Genomic DNA, 21,301 nt, shown 5'->3' with positions numbered 1-21,301 from the left:
ATGTTATTATTTCAGCTTTTTTAACACCTGTTTTACTTCACTGCAGTTTATGTTGATCTACTTTATAGATTCCTTTAGGAAGTTTTCTCCAGGGAAGCAATTCCTGTTCATTCATTCTTGAGAAGACGGCATCTCCCATTAAGCACTCCCACCTTTACTTTCAAAAACACACGATTTGTACAAAAAATCATACTTCAGACAGCCTTAAAAAGCTCACTACTGTGCTTTAACACAGTCTACTCTCCACCTTTAGAAGAGTTGTAAGCACAGATTCACAGGCATTTTAGACATATCCCACTGAAAGGACTGGTCAAACCCTCAGCTCAGCCACACGTTTCTGCTGTTCCCTTTGCCCTGACACAACAAAGGCAACGCAGTGAGTCAGATGATTTAAGTCATCCGACTAAAAAAATTTTTTAAGTGACTACCTTCATACAAACAGATCAACAACCAGTTCTGACTCACTCAGCAGCTGCACAATCACTGCACAGCCAACAAAGGTACACACAGGAAGGTGTAGGTATGGGTGGAAGACAACAGTGAGCAGGATTACCTCTTACAGTGAGCTGTATAAATTGATTTGGGGCTGTGTAATCAGCAAACCACACCTTTACCCTCATTTTGTCTGAGTGTAGGCATATAAGCAGCAAGAAAATTGATATGCTATGCTAAGGTCTGAGGGAAAATAGGCAATGTACTTACTAGATATTCTTTAAAAAATTTTCTATAATAAGATGTTGTATCTACATCTTTTCATTCTTACAGTATGCACAGTAAGAGAAACAAGCTAAATCAAATTAGTTTTACCCATTAAGAACCTCCTAAGGAGGACAGAATCATGTTTCTGTAGCTAAATCTATAATGAAAAGGTTTGGAACAAGAAAGAAAAAGATACTATTAGTCTCCTCATACTCAGACATACAGCAACAACTTGCACATCTTCGCCTGCTAAGATTAAGTGACAGAAAAGAGGTGTGACTTAAATCATGAAAAGGAGCTTATTTATCAGCGACCGGATCTGTAAAAGAACCTCAATTATCAGACTAATGCCCTGCTCAAAAGGAATGTTAAGTACATGCAAAAGCCTTAAGCAATTTCTTCATGAAAAAAATCCATGCTGATTTCTGACCTAAATTCTTAATGTGAAATCTTATGCAGAGCAAAGAATGGAGTCAGTTTGCATATCCTGTTCCTCACCTCCTCCTCTGGCATCAGCTTTCGTCGGCCATCCTTCACGGGGAAGCCACTTCCAAAGTCCTTGGAGGAGATGTCAGCCCCATATTCCACAATGACATCTTCCTCTATGCTGCTCACTAATCGCCAGAATTCCTTTTCTACGAGCTCAGTGGGAACCATCTGAAAGCAGAAGAGATGTTTGGGTACGTGCATGCAAGACCCAACATAAAAATTATCTTTCAAGCAGTAAATCGCTATTAACTCTCCATGAATTTTCAAACACCAGGGTCACTGCCTCTCCCCCCTCCATCTCTTCAAAGTCATAGTTTGGTCTGTATTCCTCTGTAGTGCCTGCAATGTTCCAGAAATAGGATATTGCAGCATGAGGCAAGGAACAAACAAGAGAGATGGAATCACCAGAAGCACAGCAAAAAAGAAGGGAAAGAGAAGACAGTCAACAGAAGTCAAGCAGCAAACAGAATGAATAGCATGCAAATTCCTAACTATTTCAGAGGATAATGACCAGAACTTCTGAATAATAGTAAGAAAATTCAGATACAAAATTGTGTTCAAAGTCTGATCGTCATACAGCTCATTATGATTCTTACTTATATGCATTTACTTATGAAGCTTATTTGTAAAATTAGCTTCCTTGCTTTGTTCCATGTCCCAAAGCTGTATCATAAATTGGAGTCCTTAAAAGGTAGAGGCTTTAGCAAGAATGCCCATAGGTTACCAAAGAACTGTGAGAGGAGAAAGATCTTGGTGCTGCAGGCAGTGTACAAGACAGGGGAATTGTGGCAGTGTGCCAAGGTAGAAATGCTAGTTTTAAAGATATTAAAATCTTTAAAATGTTTCATTTAAAAATGTTGCTGAAATGTAGAACAAAAAATAAAAAACAACCAACCCTGTCATTATCAGACACACTCAGTCAATTGACTTGACTACAAGAAAAAACTGCAATAGTAAAGAAAACAATGATTTATCCTCTGGATGAACCAAACCAAGACAAAAGCCATAGGAAGGGCAGGAGAAAGACCCCTTTGCCAAACAAGAACAAGATACTTACTTCAGTTTATCAAAAAGGGCAAGAACTTTAAACTAGAGCATGACCAATATAGTATACCCTAACAAGCAATAAAGCTGTCTGTCCATCACAGGCAAAAGGTGAAATGAAGTTGAAATGAGACCAGATGCCAGAAAGCTAAATCATTTGTTTACATGTTTGAAGCTTATGGTGCCTCTTCAAACAAAGCTAAGATGCCTTAGCAAAAATCAAGGATCAGCTGAAACCTCTTCTCTTTTTCCCTTACAAGGAATCACAACAAAAGTTGAAACTCACATGGACTGGCATGTTGAAATAATCAGACTTGAAGTTATCAGCCATTTCACCAAAGCTCTGGAGAGTATATTCCCTGACAGCTTGTTCAAATCCAAAGGCCTCACGGGGTTTGTTGCATTCCTAGGAGACAGAACATAAAAATATTGTTCCCTGCAGCAGACTATGACACAGTTACATTTTTAGCAAAAAACCCTAATGCCTGAGTCCTTACCAAACACAATAAGCTACCACTTCTGAGTGCTTTCCTCAGCTGAGGAAGTCCTACCACAACGGAAACAGCACAGAATTTACAGTACAGAAGCTAATCTAACACTGTAAACCCCACGCCACACACTTCTGCTTTCCTGTCCAAAACTACATTTCCTCATCTACCACTGCCAGCCACAGAGAGAGACTGTGCACAAGATGTTTAGGCAGCCATAAGGCATTTCTTAGACACACTGGATTCAAGCACCCGCAGAATAACAGCACAGGAACAAACCCCCCATAGCGTTTCAGTCTTATCAAGTCAGCAAATCATCAACAGATTTGGCACTGTGAAAATATACAGGAGGAAAGAGGAAGAAGGAAATTAGAAAAGTGCAACACAGCCAGCAGCAGATACAGCCCATCTGATCGAAAGCCTACAAGTCTTTTACTGTTCTATTCCCATTCATAGTAAGAGTGTTCATTTCAGCTACTCTCCCCACCCATCACTAGTGTGTCTTTCTCAGCTCTTTTGGAACTGACACAATGTTCCTACATACACAGGACATATTTGAACACAAAGATGATGTATCACTATCTGATTGTCAGCTATTCAGTCATAAAGAAACAGGATTAGAAAGGAATTCATCACTAGTTTCTTTTTTTTCCCCAAGAGGAACTATCCTTAGACTATGCCCAACATGTATCAAAGTAGTTCTTAAAAAGGAGCCTGCAACAGAGAATCTACAACATCTGTGAACACTGTCACACAACGTTGACCTAAATACATATAAAAAGCTCTTACCCTATTCTTCCCAGCTTCTGTTCCAGCACCCTGCTGTTAAAATTACATTAAGCATCTGGGCACAATTAACATCTAAAGTAAAAACTGAGGCAAAAAGCACTACCGAGCTTTTCTGTTTCTGTTGTTATTTGTTTACTCACCATTACATAATATAGCTATGGTTTTTCCCCTTCTTCCTGTTACTTTCAATATATTTCCAGAATTTTTCAAGTATTTGGTGTACCATTTGCTAGTAACAACTTACTCAGCACCTGGTCTTTCTGGGCTTTGTATGGACATGCACATTTTTCCTTGGTAACAGTGTATCCCTGTTTTTACCAGCAGTGGCAAAGTTTCTTCTGAGTTTCCACATTCTTAAACTTACTGTAGCCACTCTTTTTACTACTATATTCTCTACATTAACCCCACATTAGATTGCTGCACTTTGCTGGTACTTCTTTATTGCTCTCTCTCTCTTAAGAGAACAATAAACAAGCAGCTCAATCCACTCTGTGAGCAGCAGCCCAAAGGGGAAAGCTGTATCTTTTCCCTCCCCTGTAACTATGAATTTCCACCTCTCTCACAACAGCATTTGCCTCAGTTCATCTGACAGCTTCATCTCTGGGTGAGAGCAGCAAGCTGATCCACCTCATCACGTGGCTGCACAACGATCCATTCACCACCATCAGGGAACCAGCAGAAGCCACACAGAAGGGTGTGAGGGATTGGGGGCACACAGGCACATACACACCTGTGCAAAACTGCCCCCTCTGAAAAAAACACAGCCTAAGAAAGTTAAAGCCAGTCTCAAAATCACAGATTTAGGAACATGAAGCTTCTTCCTCTGAATCCTGAACCTACCAACTTTCTGAGCTTGCGAAATTTGTTTGCTTAAGACAAATACCGAGCCAGTCAAGTGATGTTTGCTGCCTTCAGGCTGTTGATCAGTCATCTCCTGGAACTTGGTAGCTTTTCTTTTCTGTATCATGAAATTCAACTAGCTTCCACTTTCAGAGCCTGAACAGTTCCTTTTTCAGTCTAAACCAAATCTAATATAGCTACAAAATTTTAAATTAGTTCTTTCACTTTCTGCTACAAGCTATTCTGAACAATGCTATCATGACTTCCCAATAATCAAAGCTACCTTTTGCCCAAATTGCATACTTTGGTTACTTTATAGTTTACAAAATGTCTCATCATTATGCTGAAACACCCACCACAACCCTACTTCTCACCCTAATTTCCCACTAGCACATTGTCAAACTGAGTTTTAGCTCTTAACACACCAAGGCCAAAGTTTTAGCTGTCACATGGCCACATAATAAACAAAGGTTATGCCCAAGCTCTAGAAGGAATGTTTCTCTCTCCTTATGGCTCATCAACCAAGAGATTCATGGCTCATCCTGACAGTATTCCAAAACAAACTACATCCTCTACAAAGATGGACTGGCACTGAGCTGAACTGCTCTTCTGACCTTTCCAGGTACACTGGTGTAGTTCTTGAACTGTACCTCAGCAACGCACTTTGGACACCTCCAGTCACCCTTGGGTACATCAGGCAGAGGAGGAATCAAGCAAAAAGTGTGATAGCTGTCATCACATCCATCACACAGGAGCAGTTTGTCCTCATTATTTCCTCTACCACAAAATAAGCAAACATAGAGATCAACCTGTGGAGAAAAAAAAAAGGGAAAAAGAAAAAAAAAAAAAGAAGTTACAAAAAGTTTCTCATCCAGAAGCTGCCTTTCTTAAACAAAGGCTCTTCAGGCCCCTTATCATGGAAAACAATTCAAACTAAATCCCTACAAAGTGTGCATGGCTGAGGAAATCTCAAAAAAACCCATTTCAGAAATATTTATGTCATTGCTTGCAACAGTCCAGTGATATCTTTGCAATGAAAAAGAAGAGATAAAACCCACAAACCTACAGATTTCAATCTAAAAATCCAAGAGGAAGGGAAGGAAACTGCACATAAAGGTACCAGCTTCTTTCGTATTTTCTCCAAAGCAAAGGATAAAAACTTCAAATGTTAAGAGAGAAGTATTAATCCCAACACAATAGCAAACAATTTTCACAAGTATCTGTTCAAGGTAGTCACTGGGACCACAGAGAAAACCATATCAACAGGTTTCAAGTTTTCTTTGCTGTTGCTTCCTGTATTGTCCAGAGGGCTTTAATTAAATATAAACTGTAACATAATCTGAATGAAAAAAACTGTGTCTTTCTTTATCACAGCCAAAAAATTACATAAAAATTTCTACTAACAACATGAACTTCATGAATGATACCTGCTCCAAACTCTGCTACTACTCCCCCCAGTCACTGGCAACTCAGGCCATGCATATTTCCTCCACACAGCTCAAGGTAACACCAGAAGTAGTGGGGTTGTTTTTCTGGAGGGTTTAATTTCATCCAGATGTGAAACACATGTGCCTTTCAGCTGACAAGGTTCAGTGGTGTTAAATACTTGATGTCAACCCCATCTTTAGTTACACCAGCCTAGTTAAGCATGCAGCATCCTAGCTAATGCAATAATACACTTCTTAAGAAGACTGCTCAGGTTTCTTAATGAACTATTTTAAAAAAATAATGCAGTTCTATTAACAGGCATGTTATTCTCCCCTTTTTAAAAAAATCCACGCACTCACCCTCATGGAATATCATGTCTGTCTAAAACACCAAACCAGTGGCTTTCATTGCAAGAATAGAGAAGGGAGGGAGGGTACCTTAGCAGACATTTTCAGGTTCTCTTCCCAAAACTAACAATGCATTAAAATGGTGATCCTAGGAGGAGGCTTTTCTACAGTACTCACTGGCTACCTATCACTGACAACACCTTCTTTTCTCTGAATTCCTATTAATATATACAGTCTCTATGTTAGCATAAATGGTGATTTGTCAGTAAAAAAACTGCACTAAAATAGATATTCACAATAAGCAGATCTGTGATTATGCATAACCACAAAGAAGCCTCCTAATCACGTAACAAAACAGAGTAAGACTACAATGACAAACAACGATATGCATCAGGGGCAGAGGAGGGGATAAAGAGCTGTATTTCATCTCCCAGTTACCAATTCACGTAAATAAAATCAATTTCACAGTTAGAATTTTACAAAAAGATAAATAAATGATGGAGAAGCATAAACAAACCTGCTCCACAGTATTTCTCAGACCACAGCTATATAAGGCAAATGCATCACCCATGCATTTCAGACTGCTTTCCTTGAAGATCCAAGTATAAAAAAAAGTGTGGAACCAAATAGTACTAAGTCACAGAATTGCATAAAGATTAGAGTTACACCAACACAGTTCCAAAACAACAGTTCTGTTGCTACAGTATTTTCATTTTCGCTTACAAATAGAAGTAAATGAAAAGAGTAAACAAATGCTAGTTTGCCATAGAAAATCTGAGTCTAGACAAAATATTTTAAAATTGAAGCATACTTAAAACTGTCACAATGTTTACTTGGCCTAAGAACATGATATACTCAGAAGTAGTAGCACAATTAAAAAAAAAAATTCAAGTTGCACAAATTCTGACTTAGCTGCAATGGCACAATGACCAGGTTTTTAAATACCCAACTTCTCTCACACTTTTTCCACCCCAGGAGGCATTTCCAAACATAAAAATATGATTACTAGAGTCTTAGGTTGCCTTGGCTTTCCATGGTTGAAGTTTAAAATAAGCTCTTGTAAGTGTTCTCAGGCTAAGAAAAAAAAGAACAGCTGAACTGTAAGTGAAGACTCTAATTCTTTAGACATTAAATGCATGTATCTTCTTTCATGGTTGTGTACACATGCTAAATATGACAATTTAAAAGTAGAAAATCATGTGCTATGAAAGCTATCAAGAACAACAATCCACTGCTTTTCCATGGCAAAACATCAGAGCACTGAACATTTTATTTTTCTCCTTAGGGGTTTCTCTCGAGTAGACTTGTATAATGACTATTTTAAACTCAAAACAGAAAAGACAAAAAAAGGTGGAATTGCTAAAAACAAAATCCTGAAGTACTGGAGCACCTCAAAATTTCTTCTAAGGAAGAGAATTGTTCTACAAAGGGGAGCTTAAACAGAAAATGAACTACTGAAGGCATTCAAGCATGGGGCAAGTATGAACAGCCAAAAGCTTCACATTGCAACAAAAAGATTAAAACAAAAACCTAGAGCACAGATTATTTTTCAAAATACTGTTCTCTCTTCCCACAACAGTATCATCTGCTGCAGTGTGCACTGATTCATCTATTTGGAGGGGTGGGGGCTGTTTCAGGGAAAAAAAAAAAATCTTAGTAAATCAACCAAGTCCTTTTTATCAGAAATCACCGCAGAGGAATCAAACTTACAAAGTTGACAGAAAGAGTTCCTTTGCGTTGCCTCATCTGCATTCCAAACGCTTCTGATCTGGTTCCTTTGCGTCTTCGTGTCACCTCATCTTAAAATAAAGTTAAATGTTATTAATATCACATCCAGACAGACTTAACCTTCAGAAACACCAGATATATAGCCTGGTACTCTGCACTTCAGATCAGAAACGACCTGACAGTCCAAAGAAGGCAAAACTGTTGTGTTTTACCTGCCCCGCCTAAAATCAGCAGGGATTAGGAAAACCATATTTTGCTTATCCTCACAGGTGATCTCAACTGCCTCATGACACAGAGTGAATTACACTCATAATTTGTGCAATTTTAGCTGGCAGGATCAGTTCCAGTATTGTCAAATCCTGTTTTCCCTTCCAGTCACTCATTTCATGGAACAGCTGCTTAATTGTTATTGTTACGATGTAATACATAAAGAGTTGAAACTCTGCCAAGTTATATGAAGCACCCTGTAAATCTTTCTCATGAATGAAACCCTAGAACACTCAGCTTTCTCTTTCAAGTTTTGATTTGCTTACTTCTTAATGCTGCCTCTAGAGACATTCAGAAAGATTTAACAGTCTCACTACAAAGCAAAGAGCCCAAGATTTAATTACCCTCTTTATCCTTTGCTCCCAATGTCAGCCCCATCATCTTGGGTCCAGCTCCAAAGATCTGCAGCTTTTTTAGTTCAGTGTTTCTACTCACTTCTCCTCCCTCTGCCTAAAATTAAAAACAAGACCACATCAGCACACAAACCACCAATATTTCCCCTCCAGGTTTCTTCATAATTTGTTTATATTCCACTCTCCCACAACATCTGCTCATCAAAAGAAAGGAAACAAGAGGCATGAAAAGACATGATTTTCTGTTCCTGAAGCAAATGAACATATGCAAATGGAATAAAAGACAGAAGTTTTGCCTCAAATTTCCAAATTATTTCGCATCTAGTATTACAGATCAACTACAGAAAGTCTCCCATACAGCAAGTAAAAGAACCAGGTTGGACATTTAGCAAAAAAATAAGAATGCCACAGTAACATTTTCCAAAATCACCATGATTCAGCCAAGTGCCTGGATTTTAACACATACACTGCTTCAACGAGATTTTGTTATCTGTTTCCTTGAGTAGAAACATCCACAGGACACTAATGAGTTCCAACCAACTTCCTTGAGCTTGGCTGCTCCTGGGTTTATTTGCGATGAAATGTTATGAGTACAACTCAGGTCACAGCTACTCAAGTTGCAAACTTGAAATTTGAGGTCAAAAGATCCATTTGGTGACAACTCCATGCCCCTGTCAGTGTTGTTTCCTGAACTGTTCTGTCCAACTGAACTTTTTCCTGTTTCCCATTACTGAACTGCCTCATTTTCCCACATCACTGCTGCTAACCCAACAATAAAAAGAACAAAAAGAAGAATATATCCTTCTGTCATCTACAATGCAATCACCTTGGAATTCTTCTTTATGTTGCCTCCTTATACTTTGAAAACCCTTTCTGACCTGACATAGAAGGCCACTAAACTGCCCCTGTTTAAAATCTTCCAGAAACTCACTGATCTTAAAAGATATCAGCAATCTATCAATTTTGAAGGTGGGTACCTAATTTTCCAAAGGTTATTATTCAAGTAACTTCCTGATGATACTTCACCTGTTATTTTTCCAAATTATGGCCTGATATGTCATACATGTCCCTCAGGGTGATAGGCTTTCACAGCTTTTAACCAATAAACAAAAACAACTCTTTCAAAAAGTGTTTAAAATAAGTTTAAACATTTGTAATAAAGATAAAAAAAGAAAGATGACTTCCATTTATTCAGGCTAAATGAGTTGCTTTCCTTGCTTCCGGAAGACATTCGGAGAGATTTCGTTTCCTAGGCATTATTACTCTATGGAATTTTTTGTGATATTTAAAGTCCCTGTTCCCACTGAACTGTGTACGCAGTGTGCTAATGGGCATCTTTCCAAACTAACTGATATTCTAATTTTGAACATTTATATGTTGCTATTAAATTATTTTCACTGTAGATATATGTTACCAACTTCGTAAGCCCACTGTGAACCTGCGCGCTAACCGGAAAATTTTTCCTCATCAATTCCTCACTTTTTGGATAATAAGCCGTAAGGAAACACACCTGGAGACTTCCCAGTCCCTCATTTTCCATTTGAAATTCATTAACTCAACCATTCTCTCAACTAATAGAACCTGACAGAATCAACCTACGTTATACTTTTCAGCATAGCCATCATTTCACCAGCATTTATGAACAATCTCCACAACTTCTGCTATTCTGACCTAAGAGAGTTTTCTCAATGACACATGAAAAATAATTTTATTATCACATTCACTAAAAATAAATCATTAACATGCAGCAACACCTCTTTAGATTTACAGCTGAGTTTAAAAATGCATTCCCTAAATATATTTTCATAATTCCATTACCCACATTTGCTGGGATTCCACTAAACCTAAGTGGATGAAATCTATTCATGCTCAAGTGGAAAAAGCTACAGTTTTGAAATAGAAAAGTTTGCTTTTTGAAAAGGAAATGTTTTTTAAAAATCCAGATTCCTACATAACCTCATGAACACTGCCAGGATATTGATAGTTTAAGGTGTGAATACCAAAAGCATTCAGAAGCCTCACTGAGTAGTTTTTCAGTGGTGTCCTTTAAGACTGTAAAAAAAACCAACTCAAAACTGGGAGTACATGGAAGTGGCAATGGTGCACTCCTTGCCATTTTCTCACTGCTAACAGCACAACCTCACTTCTGCATTATATGTTCTCCACATCAGTGAAATGAACTTGATTAAACTGTGATTCTATTCTCATCTCCTCTTTGTGCTGAAGAATACAGATATAATTTCGTTTCTTTCACCTTCTCAACTGAAAGTACAACTCAAGGGCTTTCCTTGTATATAGGCCAATCCTAATAACATGATCCAGTTACACTAGATTCACACACACTGTCTTTTTCCACTGTCCCACCCCCATTAACTTTGAAACATTTGCATCCCCGCTCCTCCACCCCCAATGTGCAAGAACACAATAGTTACAACCAAGAACCAAAATATTTACATGTTCGGGGCATTTTGTCAGCATATCTCAGAGATCTTTTGTTTCACTATTTTGTTTCACAGCTATTCCCATGGATGGAAATATTTCAAACTAAAAAAATTGAAGCTTATTTTATTATGTTATTCTCTAGTCAACCAAACTTCTTCTAAGAGAAACCTGAAAGCAGATATACTGCTTAGAATTGGTTTTAACTTAATGTCCAGAGAATTTTCTTAACATCCTTTGAAAAGACAGCACTTTTTGTTCCAGTACTGCATTTCTTTACCAGAAATCACCATGATGTAACCTCATGAGACAAATCCCTTGTCAGCTAAAATACACCCTCCTAACAGATCATCTCTGAAGATACACTACTCTTTTCTAAGAAAGTACTCTCTTAAATTTAATCTTTCCTTAAGGATGTTCTCTTTTACTTATCTGAATTAATCCTACTTTTTTTCTTTACAAGCCCTTAGGAACTCAGTTGCCCTTCTCCAATTCTTATTTGTGAAAGCTTTCATCACAGAAAAGAGAAAGACAATAAAGCATCCAGTTTATTTTCTGAACAGAATCTCTTATCATCAAATTATTCTTTTCCTATTCAGATACAAAGTTTTCAACTGACATTGGATTCTCAACCCACCCTATCCACAGAATACCCATTCCCTATTTTCTTTTATTTTTCACACTCTAAAAACACTGAAATTTGCTTTTTTTGAAGTCTGACACCCTCTTCTACTGCTGAGGATGCTTATTTAAGTAATTTCTCATTACTATCTTCATGCTTTCTTATTCATTCTTAGGCAAGTTATCTTCAAGAAGATGCAGAGGATTTTTGGAAAGTACTTTTAGCACTTGAAAAAGATCAACAGGGATGCAGGGGCCTGTGGAGTTATCCATGCTCACTACCCAGGCATTGGACTACTTGGCACACTACACACAAATCATTCAGATGTTTCAGCTAGAGCAGAATGACATTTATTTAGCAGTCTTTACATTACTTGCATATTACCTGTTCTCTGAAGACTATTTAGACAATCCCTGGTACAATTCCAGGTCTGCAGTTCAAACAGTAAACAGTGTCCTGTCTACACTAAGGGGCTGCTCTGACATCTGGAACAATTTCTCCATGTTCTCTGATATTTACCCTCTACCATTTAGGGCTACTGAGGAAAAAAAAAAAAATCCGTCTCTAAATGCTGTTCCAGAGATGACTTATGATAGTTACACACAGCTTCCAACACAGCCAGAAACTAATCCTCCTGGCTATGCAAGTAGGTTGAGCTTTTCCTGTATTACACAAGTCATTTCAGCAATTTTAATAACTGTAATGCTTAAAAGATAGGTTTTTATCAGGCTACAAGCCTAATAAAGGGCATTTAAATATATATGTATATTTACTTTTTGCAGATGATCTAAATAAAATAATCTTTGATTTCTGAAATGCAGCCCCTTTAAACAAAATGAAGCAGCTACACAGTGCCAGGACCACCACAGAATCATTTTTCCAACAAGGAGAAATGAGGAGTACCATTATTCCGTTGAAATCAGTAGGAGAAAAGATCACCCAGGATCTTAACACCACAGTGACACTTCTACACCATGTATGAGGAGAAGGTCATACTGGCATTTTCCTGTAAGATTCAGTAAAATCCTAAAAAGAATTCCACATAGTGAACGACCCCAGTTCATTCAGTGTTCTCAGTTTTTCTGGACAGCTCACCAACAATGCTTTATTTGAGAAATCTGGTAAGATCACAGCCTGAGACCGCTTCTGTGATACCTTGTTATGTGGCTATGATAAATTACATCAGGTCAGCTTCAGTCAGTCAAGAAAACAGACTAAAAAACGACAATTCAGCCTAAATCAATCGTGACATCAAAAAACTGTGAAAGTTTATAAGGGATACTCAAGTATATCAGTGACAAGAAAGATGCATTTGAAAAAAAGGCAGTTTAAGAGCGTTTGAAAAAATCTGGTGGTGCTGAAACTAAGTCTAGAATGGCATGAAGCAAGTAGGAAGTTGGTTGCATATAAATCCAGCTTTCGCCCACGCTCTGCTGACGAGCCAGCAGGGAGCCACCAGATTTCATGTGAAGAGCCTTAGGATGCTGCTTGCAATGGATATCAAAGGTGAAGGCCTGCTTTAAATAGTGCAATAGAGCCATCAGGACAAGACCCCACAGTTGTTTCTAATGAGAGAGCATTTAAAATAGTGGTGATTCAGTCTGAATTGACATTTACTGCAGGGTACTCCCAGGATATAATATCACCTGGTAGAATACCAGAAGTTCCTATAACACCAGTAATTCAGAAGAAAAAAGTTTTGTTTTTCAGTAGCAAAACTGTAGAAATCCTATACAGTTCCAGCCATCACTGATCATCTCCTCACATATTTGTTTTACTTCTTCAGAGAAATAGTCTGCCCAGCTTGAGATAGTCCCATGTGCAATTCCACAAAGACTTACCTACACACATTTGAGCCACTAAGGGGCATATTTGAAAAGGTTTTAAAAAAACTTTTAGAACTTTGCACAAGCAAAAGCTTTAACATAATTCACAAACAGCTTTCTATCTGTTTAGTGTTCACAGAAGTATTCATTACCAAGGTACTTAGGCCTCTCATCAATAAACAAAAAGCAGCTTTTAGAAGTTTTGATATAAACAGTGCATCTACCACATCAAAACAGGCCTCAGAAGGACAACCTTCTCTGGATTTTATTTAGATGGAGGCTGCTTCCTGGTGGTGCTTCTGAGCAGGCTCCCACAGCCAAAGGCTGCTGCACTGGTCCCTGTAGGAATGGGTTAACAGGTACCTGGGATTTGACACGTCTGGTTCTCTTCAGCACAACATTCATTCTTGAAGCCTGCTTTGGGGAAGCCTGGGCATCTGAGCTGAGGTCCTCAGCCTCCACTTTTTCCTTAAGATCCAAGTTAGGCTTTTGGATGCCCTAGGGGATCAGAGCACAGGACACTGTGATGATTGGTCTGGCAGTGCCAGTCATTCCACAGCCTGTGAATCATTCTGTTTGCTAAGAAACAGGACAAGTGAAGTCACACAGCATTACACACACCATTTGGACAAGAGGCCAATTAATCCACACACCCTTCAAACACGGAAACCCAATCTCAACTACCACCTTATCAAGAGAAAAAGAGATCTTTGCAATTAATCATATCTTTTGCCTTGTTTTCCTTCCCAATAGGGTTGACTTCAATCCTATAAAGAAATACCCAACAATAACTACACAAGGTGACATTATTATAAGTTCTAGCACTATTCTGTCACAGGTGAGTGTGAGGGTGGTTGTAGCTTTGTATGCAGAGCTGAAGCTTCTAAAAGCACAGGCCCTATGTCCTACTTTTCTATGCAGTAACACAGCACTCTCTGTGCTGTTTGGGTCCCCTCTTCATACAGTGAAAGACAAGCATCTCACCATAAGGCTGACTCCAGACTGGAAGAGCTCATAGGGATACAAGATCCGTTCATAATGAGACTTGAGTAAGGACCCTGTGCCTTTCCCTGGAAGGTAGCCAAGCCGACTTGCCACTTTAGACCATTTCTTCTCTTTAGTGACTACTTCAAAGCCTCCTTTGCTGGCAACAATCTGAAATGGATAAATAAAAAGTTAAGGGTTTTGAGCTGCTCTCACCAACTTGCATAAATCAAGAATCAATTAAACCAACCAAATGTTAAAAGGTTCTATAGAAAAGTGACAGAATCCTGGATCTAGCTTTTGTTTCCCAAAAGACTAGTACTTTAATAACTAAGCATTTCCTTAGACTCATTACTTCATACATTTAATGTAACAATTTATCTAGTAAATGTAAATTGCATACTGTCCTAGACAGGAGGAGTCCAATAGTTAAGATTTATGATGTGTTGGAAAAAATACAAATCCTACCATCAGAACAAACTGAGAAGTTAACTCTCACCAGACTTGTACTCTGATGCAAAACACAAGCCTGCCCAGAAGTAAAGCCTATTCTAACAGATCCCAGGCAGAAGGGAGTGTTGGAGCTCAGAACTTGAGAGTTAGAGAAACTCCCACAAAACCCTGAATGGAAGAGAGACTACTATAAAAAGAGGAAAAAGGGAATTTACCTTCCAATTAACTCAAGTCCAGTTTTTACACTGGTTTGAGACCAGTAATTCACATACAGAACTATCACTGCTTACATATAAAAAACAAGACCATTTGCCTCCATCTAATGATCATAACAGCATATTGAGTTGCTTCCTCAGAAACAATGGCAACATTTCCACTGCCTCCATTCCTTTTAAAGTTTCACTGCCAAGTAGCTAAAAACACCAAGGGATTATAATTTCATTTATATTATTGCAAGACTAGTACCATTTCTGCAGCAAGGTAGTTTTGCATTGCATTTCTTTACACAAGGACCACGAGGACCAAATTTCATGCTTAATGTTTCACAGACTGTTAAAAACCTCAATGCAAAAACATTTTGTTACTGGAGTGAAATTCTTCATTTGCTTTTGAGGCTGAGGTAAATTCAGAAGTCTAATTGCGACGGTGACAAGCAAATTTGTTAATTTTAGTTCTTCCTATAATCATAGTTAAATAAAACACTAATATTATTGATCATTATTTTTCCTCATATTTACAGAAAAGTTCTAGAAAAGCAGTTTAAAATTAAGTCAGTCCTAAATTTCAACTTATCTTCAAAATTTTCATTACAATGTTTTCCAAAATTACCTATACATGAACAATTGCTAGAGAAGCCAGAAAAGAACCATATGAGCTTAGACCTGCAAATCTGCAGCCAACTAAAATGTTCCAGCTCATAACAGTGACCCAGATATTCCCCAGTACCCCTGATACTTTGCATATCCCAGGAAACCACCACAGACACAAAAAGAAAAAAAAAAAAAACAAACAAAAAAACACTGAAAGGCGTTTTATCAGCTTTTCTCTGCACTTTATCGGCACTTCCAGACTTTCCAAAGTACTTGACTTCTCTTTCTTTAAAAATAAAACCTATTCAGATCTTTACATTTTTACTTACCTGTGAGAAAGGAATCTTGATGGGGAATGGAAACTGATGCTCTAACCTAGAAGCACTAGAACTACCAGAACTTCAACCTATGTATATTAACAAGCCATCCTTAGCAGCTAAGTTGATAATGACACATATATTTTGCCAGTGCAAAAGCAAATTCCAACAATTCATTTGTGTGTAAGCTTTGAAAGACAACACACCAAATATAACTACAGTAGAATAGATTTCTAGCCAGCCTTAAGCCAAGTTTGTTTTTAAAATTAAAATAATTGTTCCTGAAGCTGACATTATAAATTCTCAAAGACGCGTGTTTATAAAAACCTCTGCTGGAAGAGAGGAGGGAGCAAGTACAACAATTAATTACAGAACTGCTAGTTCAGAGCTGAACTGCACACAAGCACAGTGCTGCCTTCCCCAAAGAACACCTCAAACTCCTGCAGCTCCACCACATGTGAAAAAGGAGAACTAAAAAGCAAGTGGCCAGCTGACACCAGGATATTCAAGCCACAGAAGGTAATGAATACCTGCTGTATAGAACCCAACCAAAGGCAACTGATTTAACTATGCTATGACATGTCTGCCATAACCATTCAAATTAGAAATGTTGTTTCACTGTGGTTTTTTCCCCACTTATTTCATCTCCACATCAATGGGAGTGCAGTAAAACAAGCCCTCCCTGTTAGTTTGCTTCTTGAGCTTGAATGAAAAACCAAGTCCCTGCCTGACTAAGGCCTACAAATACTTACTTACCTTGCTCAGACCATAGAGATCCAGTATCTTTCTCTCAACCACAGGGATTTTTAAATTGGATCCTTGAAGTTCCCAGAATTTTGCTAACTGATCCAAGAAGTCCAGCTTCACTCTTGTCATTGCCTGCAATCAACAAAAGCAGACAATCATGCATGTCCCAAAACAAATGTGACAAAACCTTAACAGTCCTGAGAGAAAACAAGGTAAGTTTTTATAACGTTCTCATTTTCAACATGCATCTTGGCAAGGGAGGTATTTCTCAGTCATGTTAAAAAACCCTAAAAATAGAAACACTAGTAAAAATAAAATCTTTACAAACAGAAAATTGTATATGCTTTTCTCTCTGCATTTAAGATCCTATAAACCAAACTCCTACCTAATAGTTTCTTGGTTTGAAACCAAAACGCAAACTTATGAAAAAAACCCCAGCATTCCAGGGAGAAACACAAGAGCAATTATTAAAATATACACTGGTGGGGAGGGGGAGAGTTACAAACAGTTTTTATATATGCCTCAACCATGCAGAGGGGCCTCCTCCCCTGAGTATTTTAGGAGTACTCAAATCACTTTCCATAAGGAGACCCATTTACAAGCCAAACGATACACGACGTTTTGGCATGTGAACAGAGCAGGGCTTTGAGGAGTGTTGTAGAGAAAAGCAAAAACCAGGCCAGAATGGAACTCATGCTGCTTTCAAGAAAGCTCACATAGATTTCTAAAGCATAAAATTAACCAACTATAATAAGGCCATAAAAAAAATTCGGTTCATTTTAAGGCTTAAAAGGCATTATCAAGATAGTATGAGGTAACCAGAGGCTTCAGAACAGCAGTAAATATTTCAGGAGAAAAAAAAAAAAAATCCTTGCCTGTGGAGCTCTGAAGGCTAGACACTGGCTGCTCTTACTACACACATGGTATTTGGAATTCATTTTAGACATTTCCAGTTGAATGTGAAAAGCTCTTGTGGTTATTTTGGGTAATAAAATAAAAAACAGACTTTTCTCAAAGCCACGGAGAGTTATTTTATATGAACTCTGCCACTGCCAAGTATAAACATTGATGTGGTCTACGGGTTTCTAAAGTATCCCCCATCCAGAAACCTGCCAAGATGCAAATCTCAAGCAGGGAGACCTCCTGCTTTCAGTGCAAACACAAAATTATATCAACAGTGGGAAAGCTCACCTCCAGTTCATTCAGGCGCTGAATTCGTGGAGTGAAACGAAAACTTTGTACTTCACATGCAAATGGAGGCTGCCAGTCCTAAACAGAGACAGAAAGACATTTTATTGCTTCCAGAAACTTTTCAAAACATGCACAAAACCAGCAGACCCCAATAATGTCTGAGTAAACAGGCTTCCAACAGTAAATGAGTTTCTCAGTACAACTGGTGATATCATTTTCCAATTTTAAGACGTTCTTGTGCTTATACAATAACGTTCCTCCCACAATATTTTAGTTAGAGGAGAAGATCCTCACAGAAGTAAAAATGTAAAAGAAAATAAGGTTTAAAACGTTTCAGTGTGCATTGCTTCACGCTAAATTTGAATCAGTGGTACACCCTGTAGCTTGCTGGTTAGTTACTCTAAAAAAAGTTCCACATATCTTGCACACTGAAAAATTCTCACTGTCAACGGCAACAAAGACCAAATAAAGCACATTATAACACATCTAACGTTTTCATGTATAAAGATAAGACCACCAGTCAGGAGCCCAGCCCTTTAACAGAAATGGAGCCTTAAACAATGACCTTCTCAGCACCACCAGCCGGCCGTTCAACCACAAGTGCCTCCCAGCCCTATCTCCCACAACCGTGTTACAACATCAAAACAAGTCATTCGGCTTTTTAGCACTTTTTTAAAAACAAAATCTTCAGTTACAGTAGATTATCTACCTGGCAGCAAATGTAAGAGGGGAAGGACACCCCCTTCCAGGTGGACAAGCCACACTAAATATTTATTATTTGCCCCGCTGCAGCACATAAATGCCTCAAGTCCAACTGTAAAATATTTACAGCTTCCAATAATGGAAAAGAGCAATAAATCAGTAAGGTTAGCGTGAAGTGTCTGATTTCGTCCTTCTTGCAGGCTGCAAATCAACTCGTCCATCCCGTGAAACCCTGCAGTGCAAACAGCTCAGCAATCGTGGAGAAACACAAAAACATTCCACGGCCAGGAAAGTTCTCGTTATTCTCAACGAACAGGACCTGGATCGGTTTCTTGTGGCCTCTCAACCTGAGCCATTCTGCTTATTTTAGAAAGGGCAGCCCCGCGGAGGTCAAGTTTTCACCGTGCCATTAAAACAACTAAACGGATTCCGGGAACCAAAACAGGTCGGGAGAGGGATCGTGAAATCCAATCGGCAAACCCCGTATCTCGGTTCACGCTTTCTTTTCAGGTTTTTACTTCTCTCGGTGTTTTCAAGCCTCTTACTTAACTGCCACATTTAAAGTCCATTTGTATTTTAATAATTTAGGGATCTAACTGCCTTCTGCCTTGTCGAGATGGTTTTCCCAGGTCACTGGGCAAGTGATCGTGAAGTAATGACCGAGTCATCGGAGCGATCAAGCTTCTGCCTCCTAAACGGCCTCGAATAAACATAATTCCCCTGCACAAACAGGGTGGCCGCGCTCCTCTTAACAGCTGGCAGACTATGCTTATAAACAGCGATCCGTTAAAAACAAACACCCTCTTTTCTCTCTCCTCCCCTCCCGGAGCAAACGCCCGATTTCACCCACGAAGCCCTCGCAGCTTTCACAAGTCGGATGGTGGGGTTTTTTATTGAAGCGACAAGATCGTGAAGTCCCGGACACGCTCCCGCACTGTTCGCTTCTCGCCTTCCGCAGAGGAACCTCCAAACACCCCGCTCCGAGGTCAGAGACTCCACAGGTCCCTCGGTGGCCCCGGTACGGGCACCGCGGCCTGTCGGAAGGGACACACGGCACCGCGGGCGACCTGGGAGTGGGAGAAGGCGCTGCCCGGCCCCTCACGCCCCCCGCGGAGCCCTCGAGCCGCGCTCAGCCCCCCCGGGAGCCCCCGGGCGCGGTACCTTGGGGGGCCGGATCTTGCAGATGCCGGTTTTCTCGGCCAGGCCGCGGATGCGGCCGATGAAGCCGAGCGGGTCGCTAAACTCCTCCCAGCTGGGCTCGAACACGGGGCACTCGGGCGGCGGCACGAACTCGGCCGCGTAGCGCGACCCACCGCCCCCCGCCATGGCCGCAGGGGGAGGGGGGCGCCGGCGCCGCCGGGAGCGCAGGGCGGAGCGGGGCGGGTGGGGCGCTCAGGGGCCGGGCCGGGGGCCGAGGCGCATCCCCGGCGGAGCGGACGAGCGGCGGTGGCGAGGTGACGGTGGCGGTCGCTGTCCCGGCCCGGGCCGCTCTCCCTGCCCGAGCCCCACTCCTCGCGTCCGGCCCGCCGGAAGTGACGGGCCACTTCAGCCCTCCCCCGGAACTGCAAGGCGCGTTGCCTTCCGATCTGAAAAGTAGTCCCCCCGCCACCCCTCTGCTGGCGAACGACCTCCCGCGCCCGCCGCCCCCAGGGACGCCCCTCCGGCAGGCCTCGGCGCGCACACGCCCCGCCGACCACCCCTCAGGGCACTGCGGAGGGCAAGAAGGCGCCGGGGAGCAGGAGGGCGGGGCCGGTGCCACTTCCGCCGCGGAGGAATGTGCGAGGAAACCCGAGCCATTCAGTTCCGGTGCGGAGCGGCCGCGTCGCCCATTGTCTGGGCCGGACGTCAGGCCACGCCCACAAACAGGCCACGCCCCTCATAGGGCCCGCCCTCCCACAGGCCCCGCCCCCTAGAGTGGGAGGGTCCGTCCGTCTGTCCGTGACCTCGGGGCTGTCCTGAGCTGGAGGAGACTCACAGGGATCGTCCAGTCCAGCTCCTGTCCCTGCACAGGACCATCCCTAACAATCCCACCATGTGCCTGAGAGCGTTGTTCAAACGCTCTTTGAACTCTGTCAGGCTCGGGGCTGTGACCACTGCCCTGGGGAGCCTGTTCCAGTGCCCAACCACCCTCTGGGGGAAGAACCTTTTCCTAATATCCAACCTGAACCCCCCCTAACACGACTACAGGCCATTCCCTCGGGTCCTGTCACTGGTCACCACAGAGAAGAGATCAGTGCCTGCCCCTCCTCTTCCCCTCACAAGTCTTGTACTGTTATGAGGTCTCCCCTCCATCTCCTCCAGGCTCAACTCCTTCAGGTTGTGCCAAGTACTCCACCGTCACCCCCCACCCTTTGTGGTATGGATGGATACTCTGCTGATCTCCCCCGATGCCATGTTTTATTTCCTAAGTCAAGTAATCACAACTTAGGACTTGTTAAGTACCTCGTGGGACTCATTAAGTACCTCTTTTGCCTATCCATCGCAACATGGTATTTCCAAATAAATTGTATGTTGTTGTTTTTTTCTTTTTAACCAGGACTCTGCCTTCAGTGTTCACCAAATGCCACATTTCACTTTATTCTCTGTGAATATTTATTCTCCTCTGATTATTCAAACCTTGGTCCTGGTGCTCTATTTCAGGCTCACAGAAAGTTAATTTCCTCTCCCCTCCCCACCAAGAGGCTTACAAGATCTGCTTCAGACCAAATACATTTACCTATGAACTCCTTCCATTTTGTT

General features: G+C 40.8%; 1 protein-coding gene across 1 annotated transcript in view; it reads right to left on the bottom strand.

Moving 5' to 3' along the window:
* KDM5A (lysine demethylase 5A) overlaps window positions 1–19,986 on the bottom strand; it is a 50,262-nt gene extending 30,276 nt beyond the window's left edge. The window contains exons 1-10 of the mRNA XM_027654067.1: window positions 19,724–19,986; window positions 17,861–17,938; window positions 16,679–16,801; window positions 14,344–14,514; window positions 13,723–13,857; window positions 8,464–8,569; window positions 7,835–7,923; window positions 5,000–5,158; window positions 2,519–2,638; window positions 1,198–1,356 (exon numbers count right to left, since the gene is read on the bottom strand). Coding sequence (XP_027509868.1) covers window positions 1,198–1,356; window positions 2,519–2,638; window positions 5,000–5,158; window positions 7,835–7,923; window positions 8,464–8,569; window positions 13,723–13,857; window positions 14,344–14,514; window positions 16,679–16,801; window positions 17,861–17,938; window positions 19,724–19,888 — 1,305 coding nt within the window. The 5' untranslated portion in view covers window positions 19,889–19,986. The remainder of the gene's footprint in view (window positions 1–1,197; window positions 1,357–2,518; window positions 2,639–4,999; window positions 5,159–7,834; window positions 7,924–8,463; window positions 8,570–13,722; window positions 13,858–14,343; window positions 14,515–16,678; window positions 16,802–17,860; window positions 17,939–19,723) is intronic.
* Between the last annotated feature and the right edge of the window lie 1,315 nt (window positions 19,987–21,301).

Source organism: Corapipo altera, unplaced genomic scaffold (assembly GCF_003945725.1).
Source record: "Corapipo altera isolate COAL_440 unplaced genomic scaffold, ASM394572v1 1, whole genome shotgun sequence".
Lineage (NCBI taxonomy): Eukaryota > Metazoa > Chordata > Aves > Passeriformes > Pipridae > Corapipo > Corapipo altera.
The sequence above is the reverse complement of the archived record's forward strand: the minus strand, read 5'-3'. Positions and strand labels throughout refer to the sequence as shown.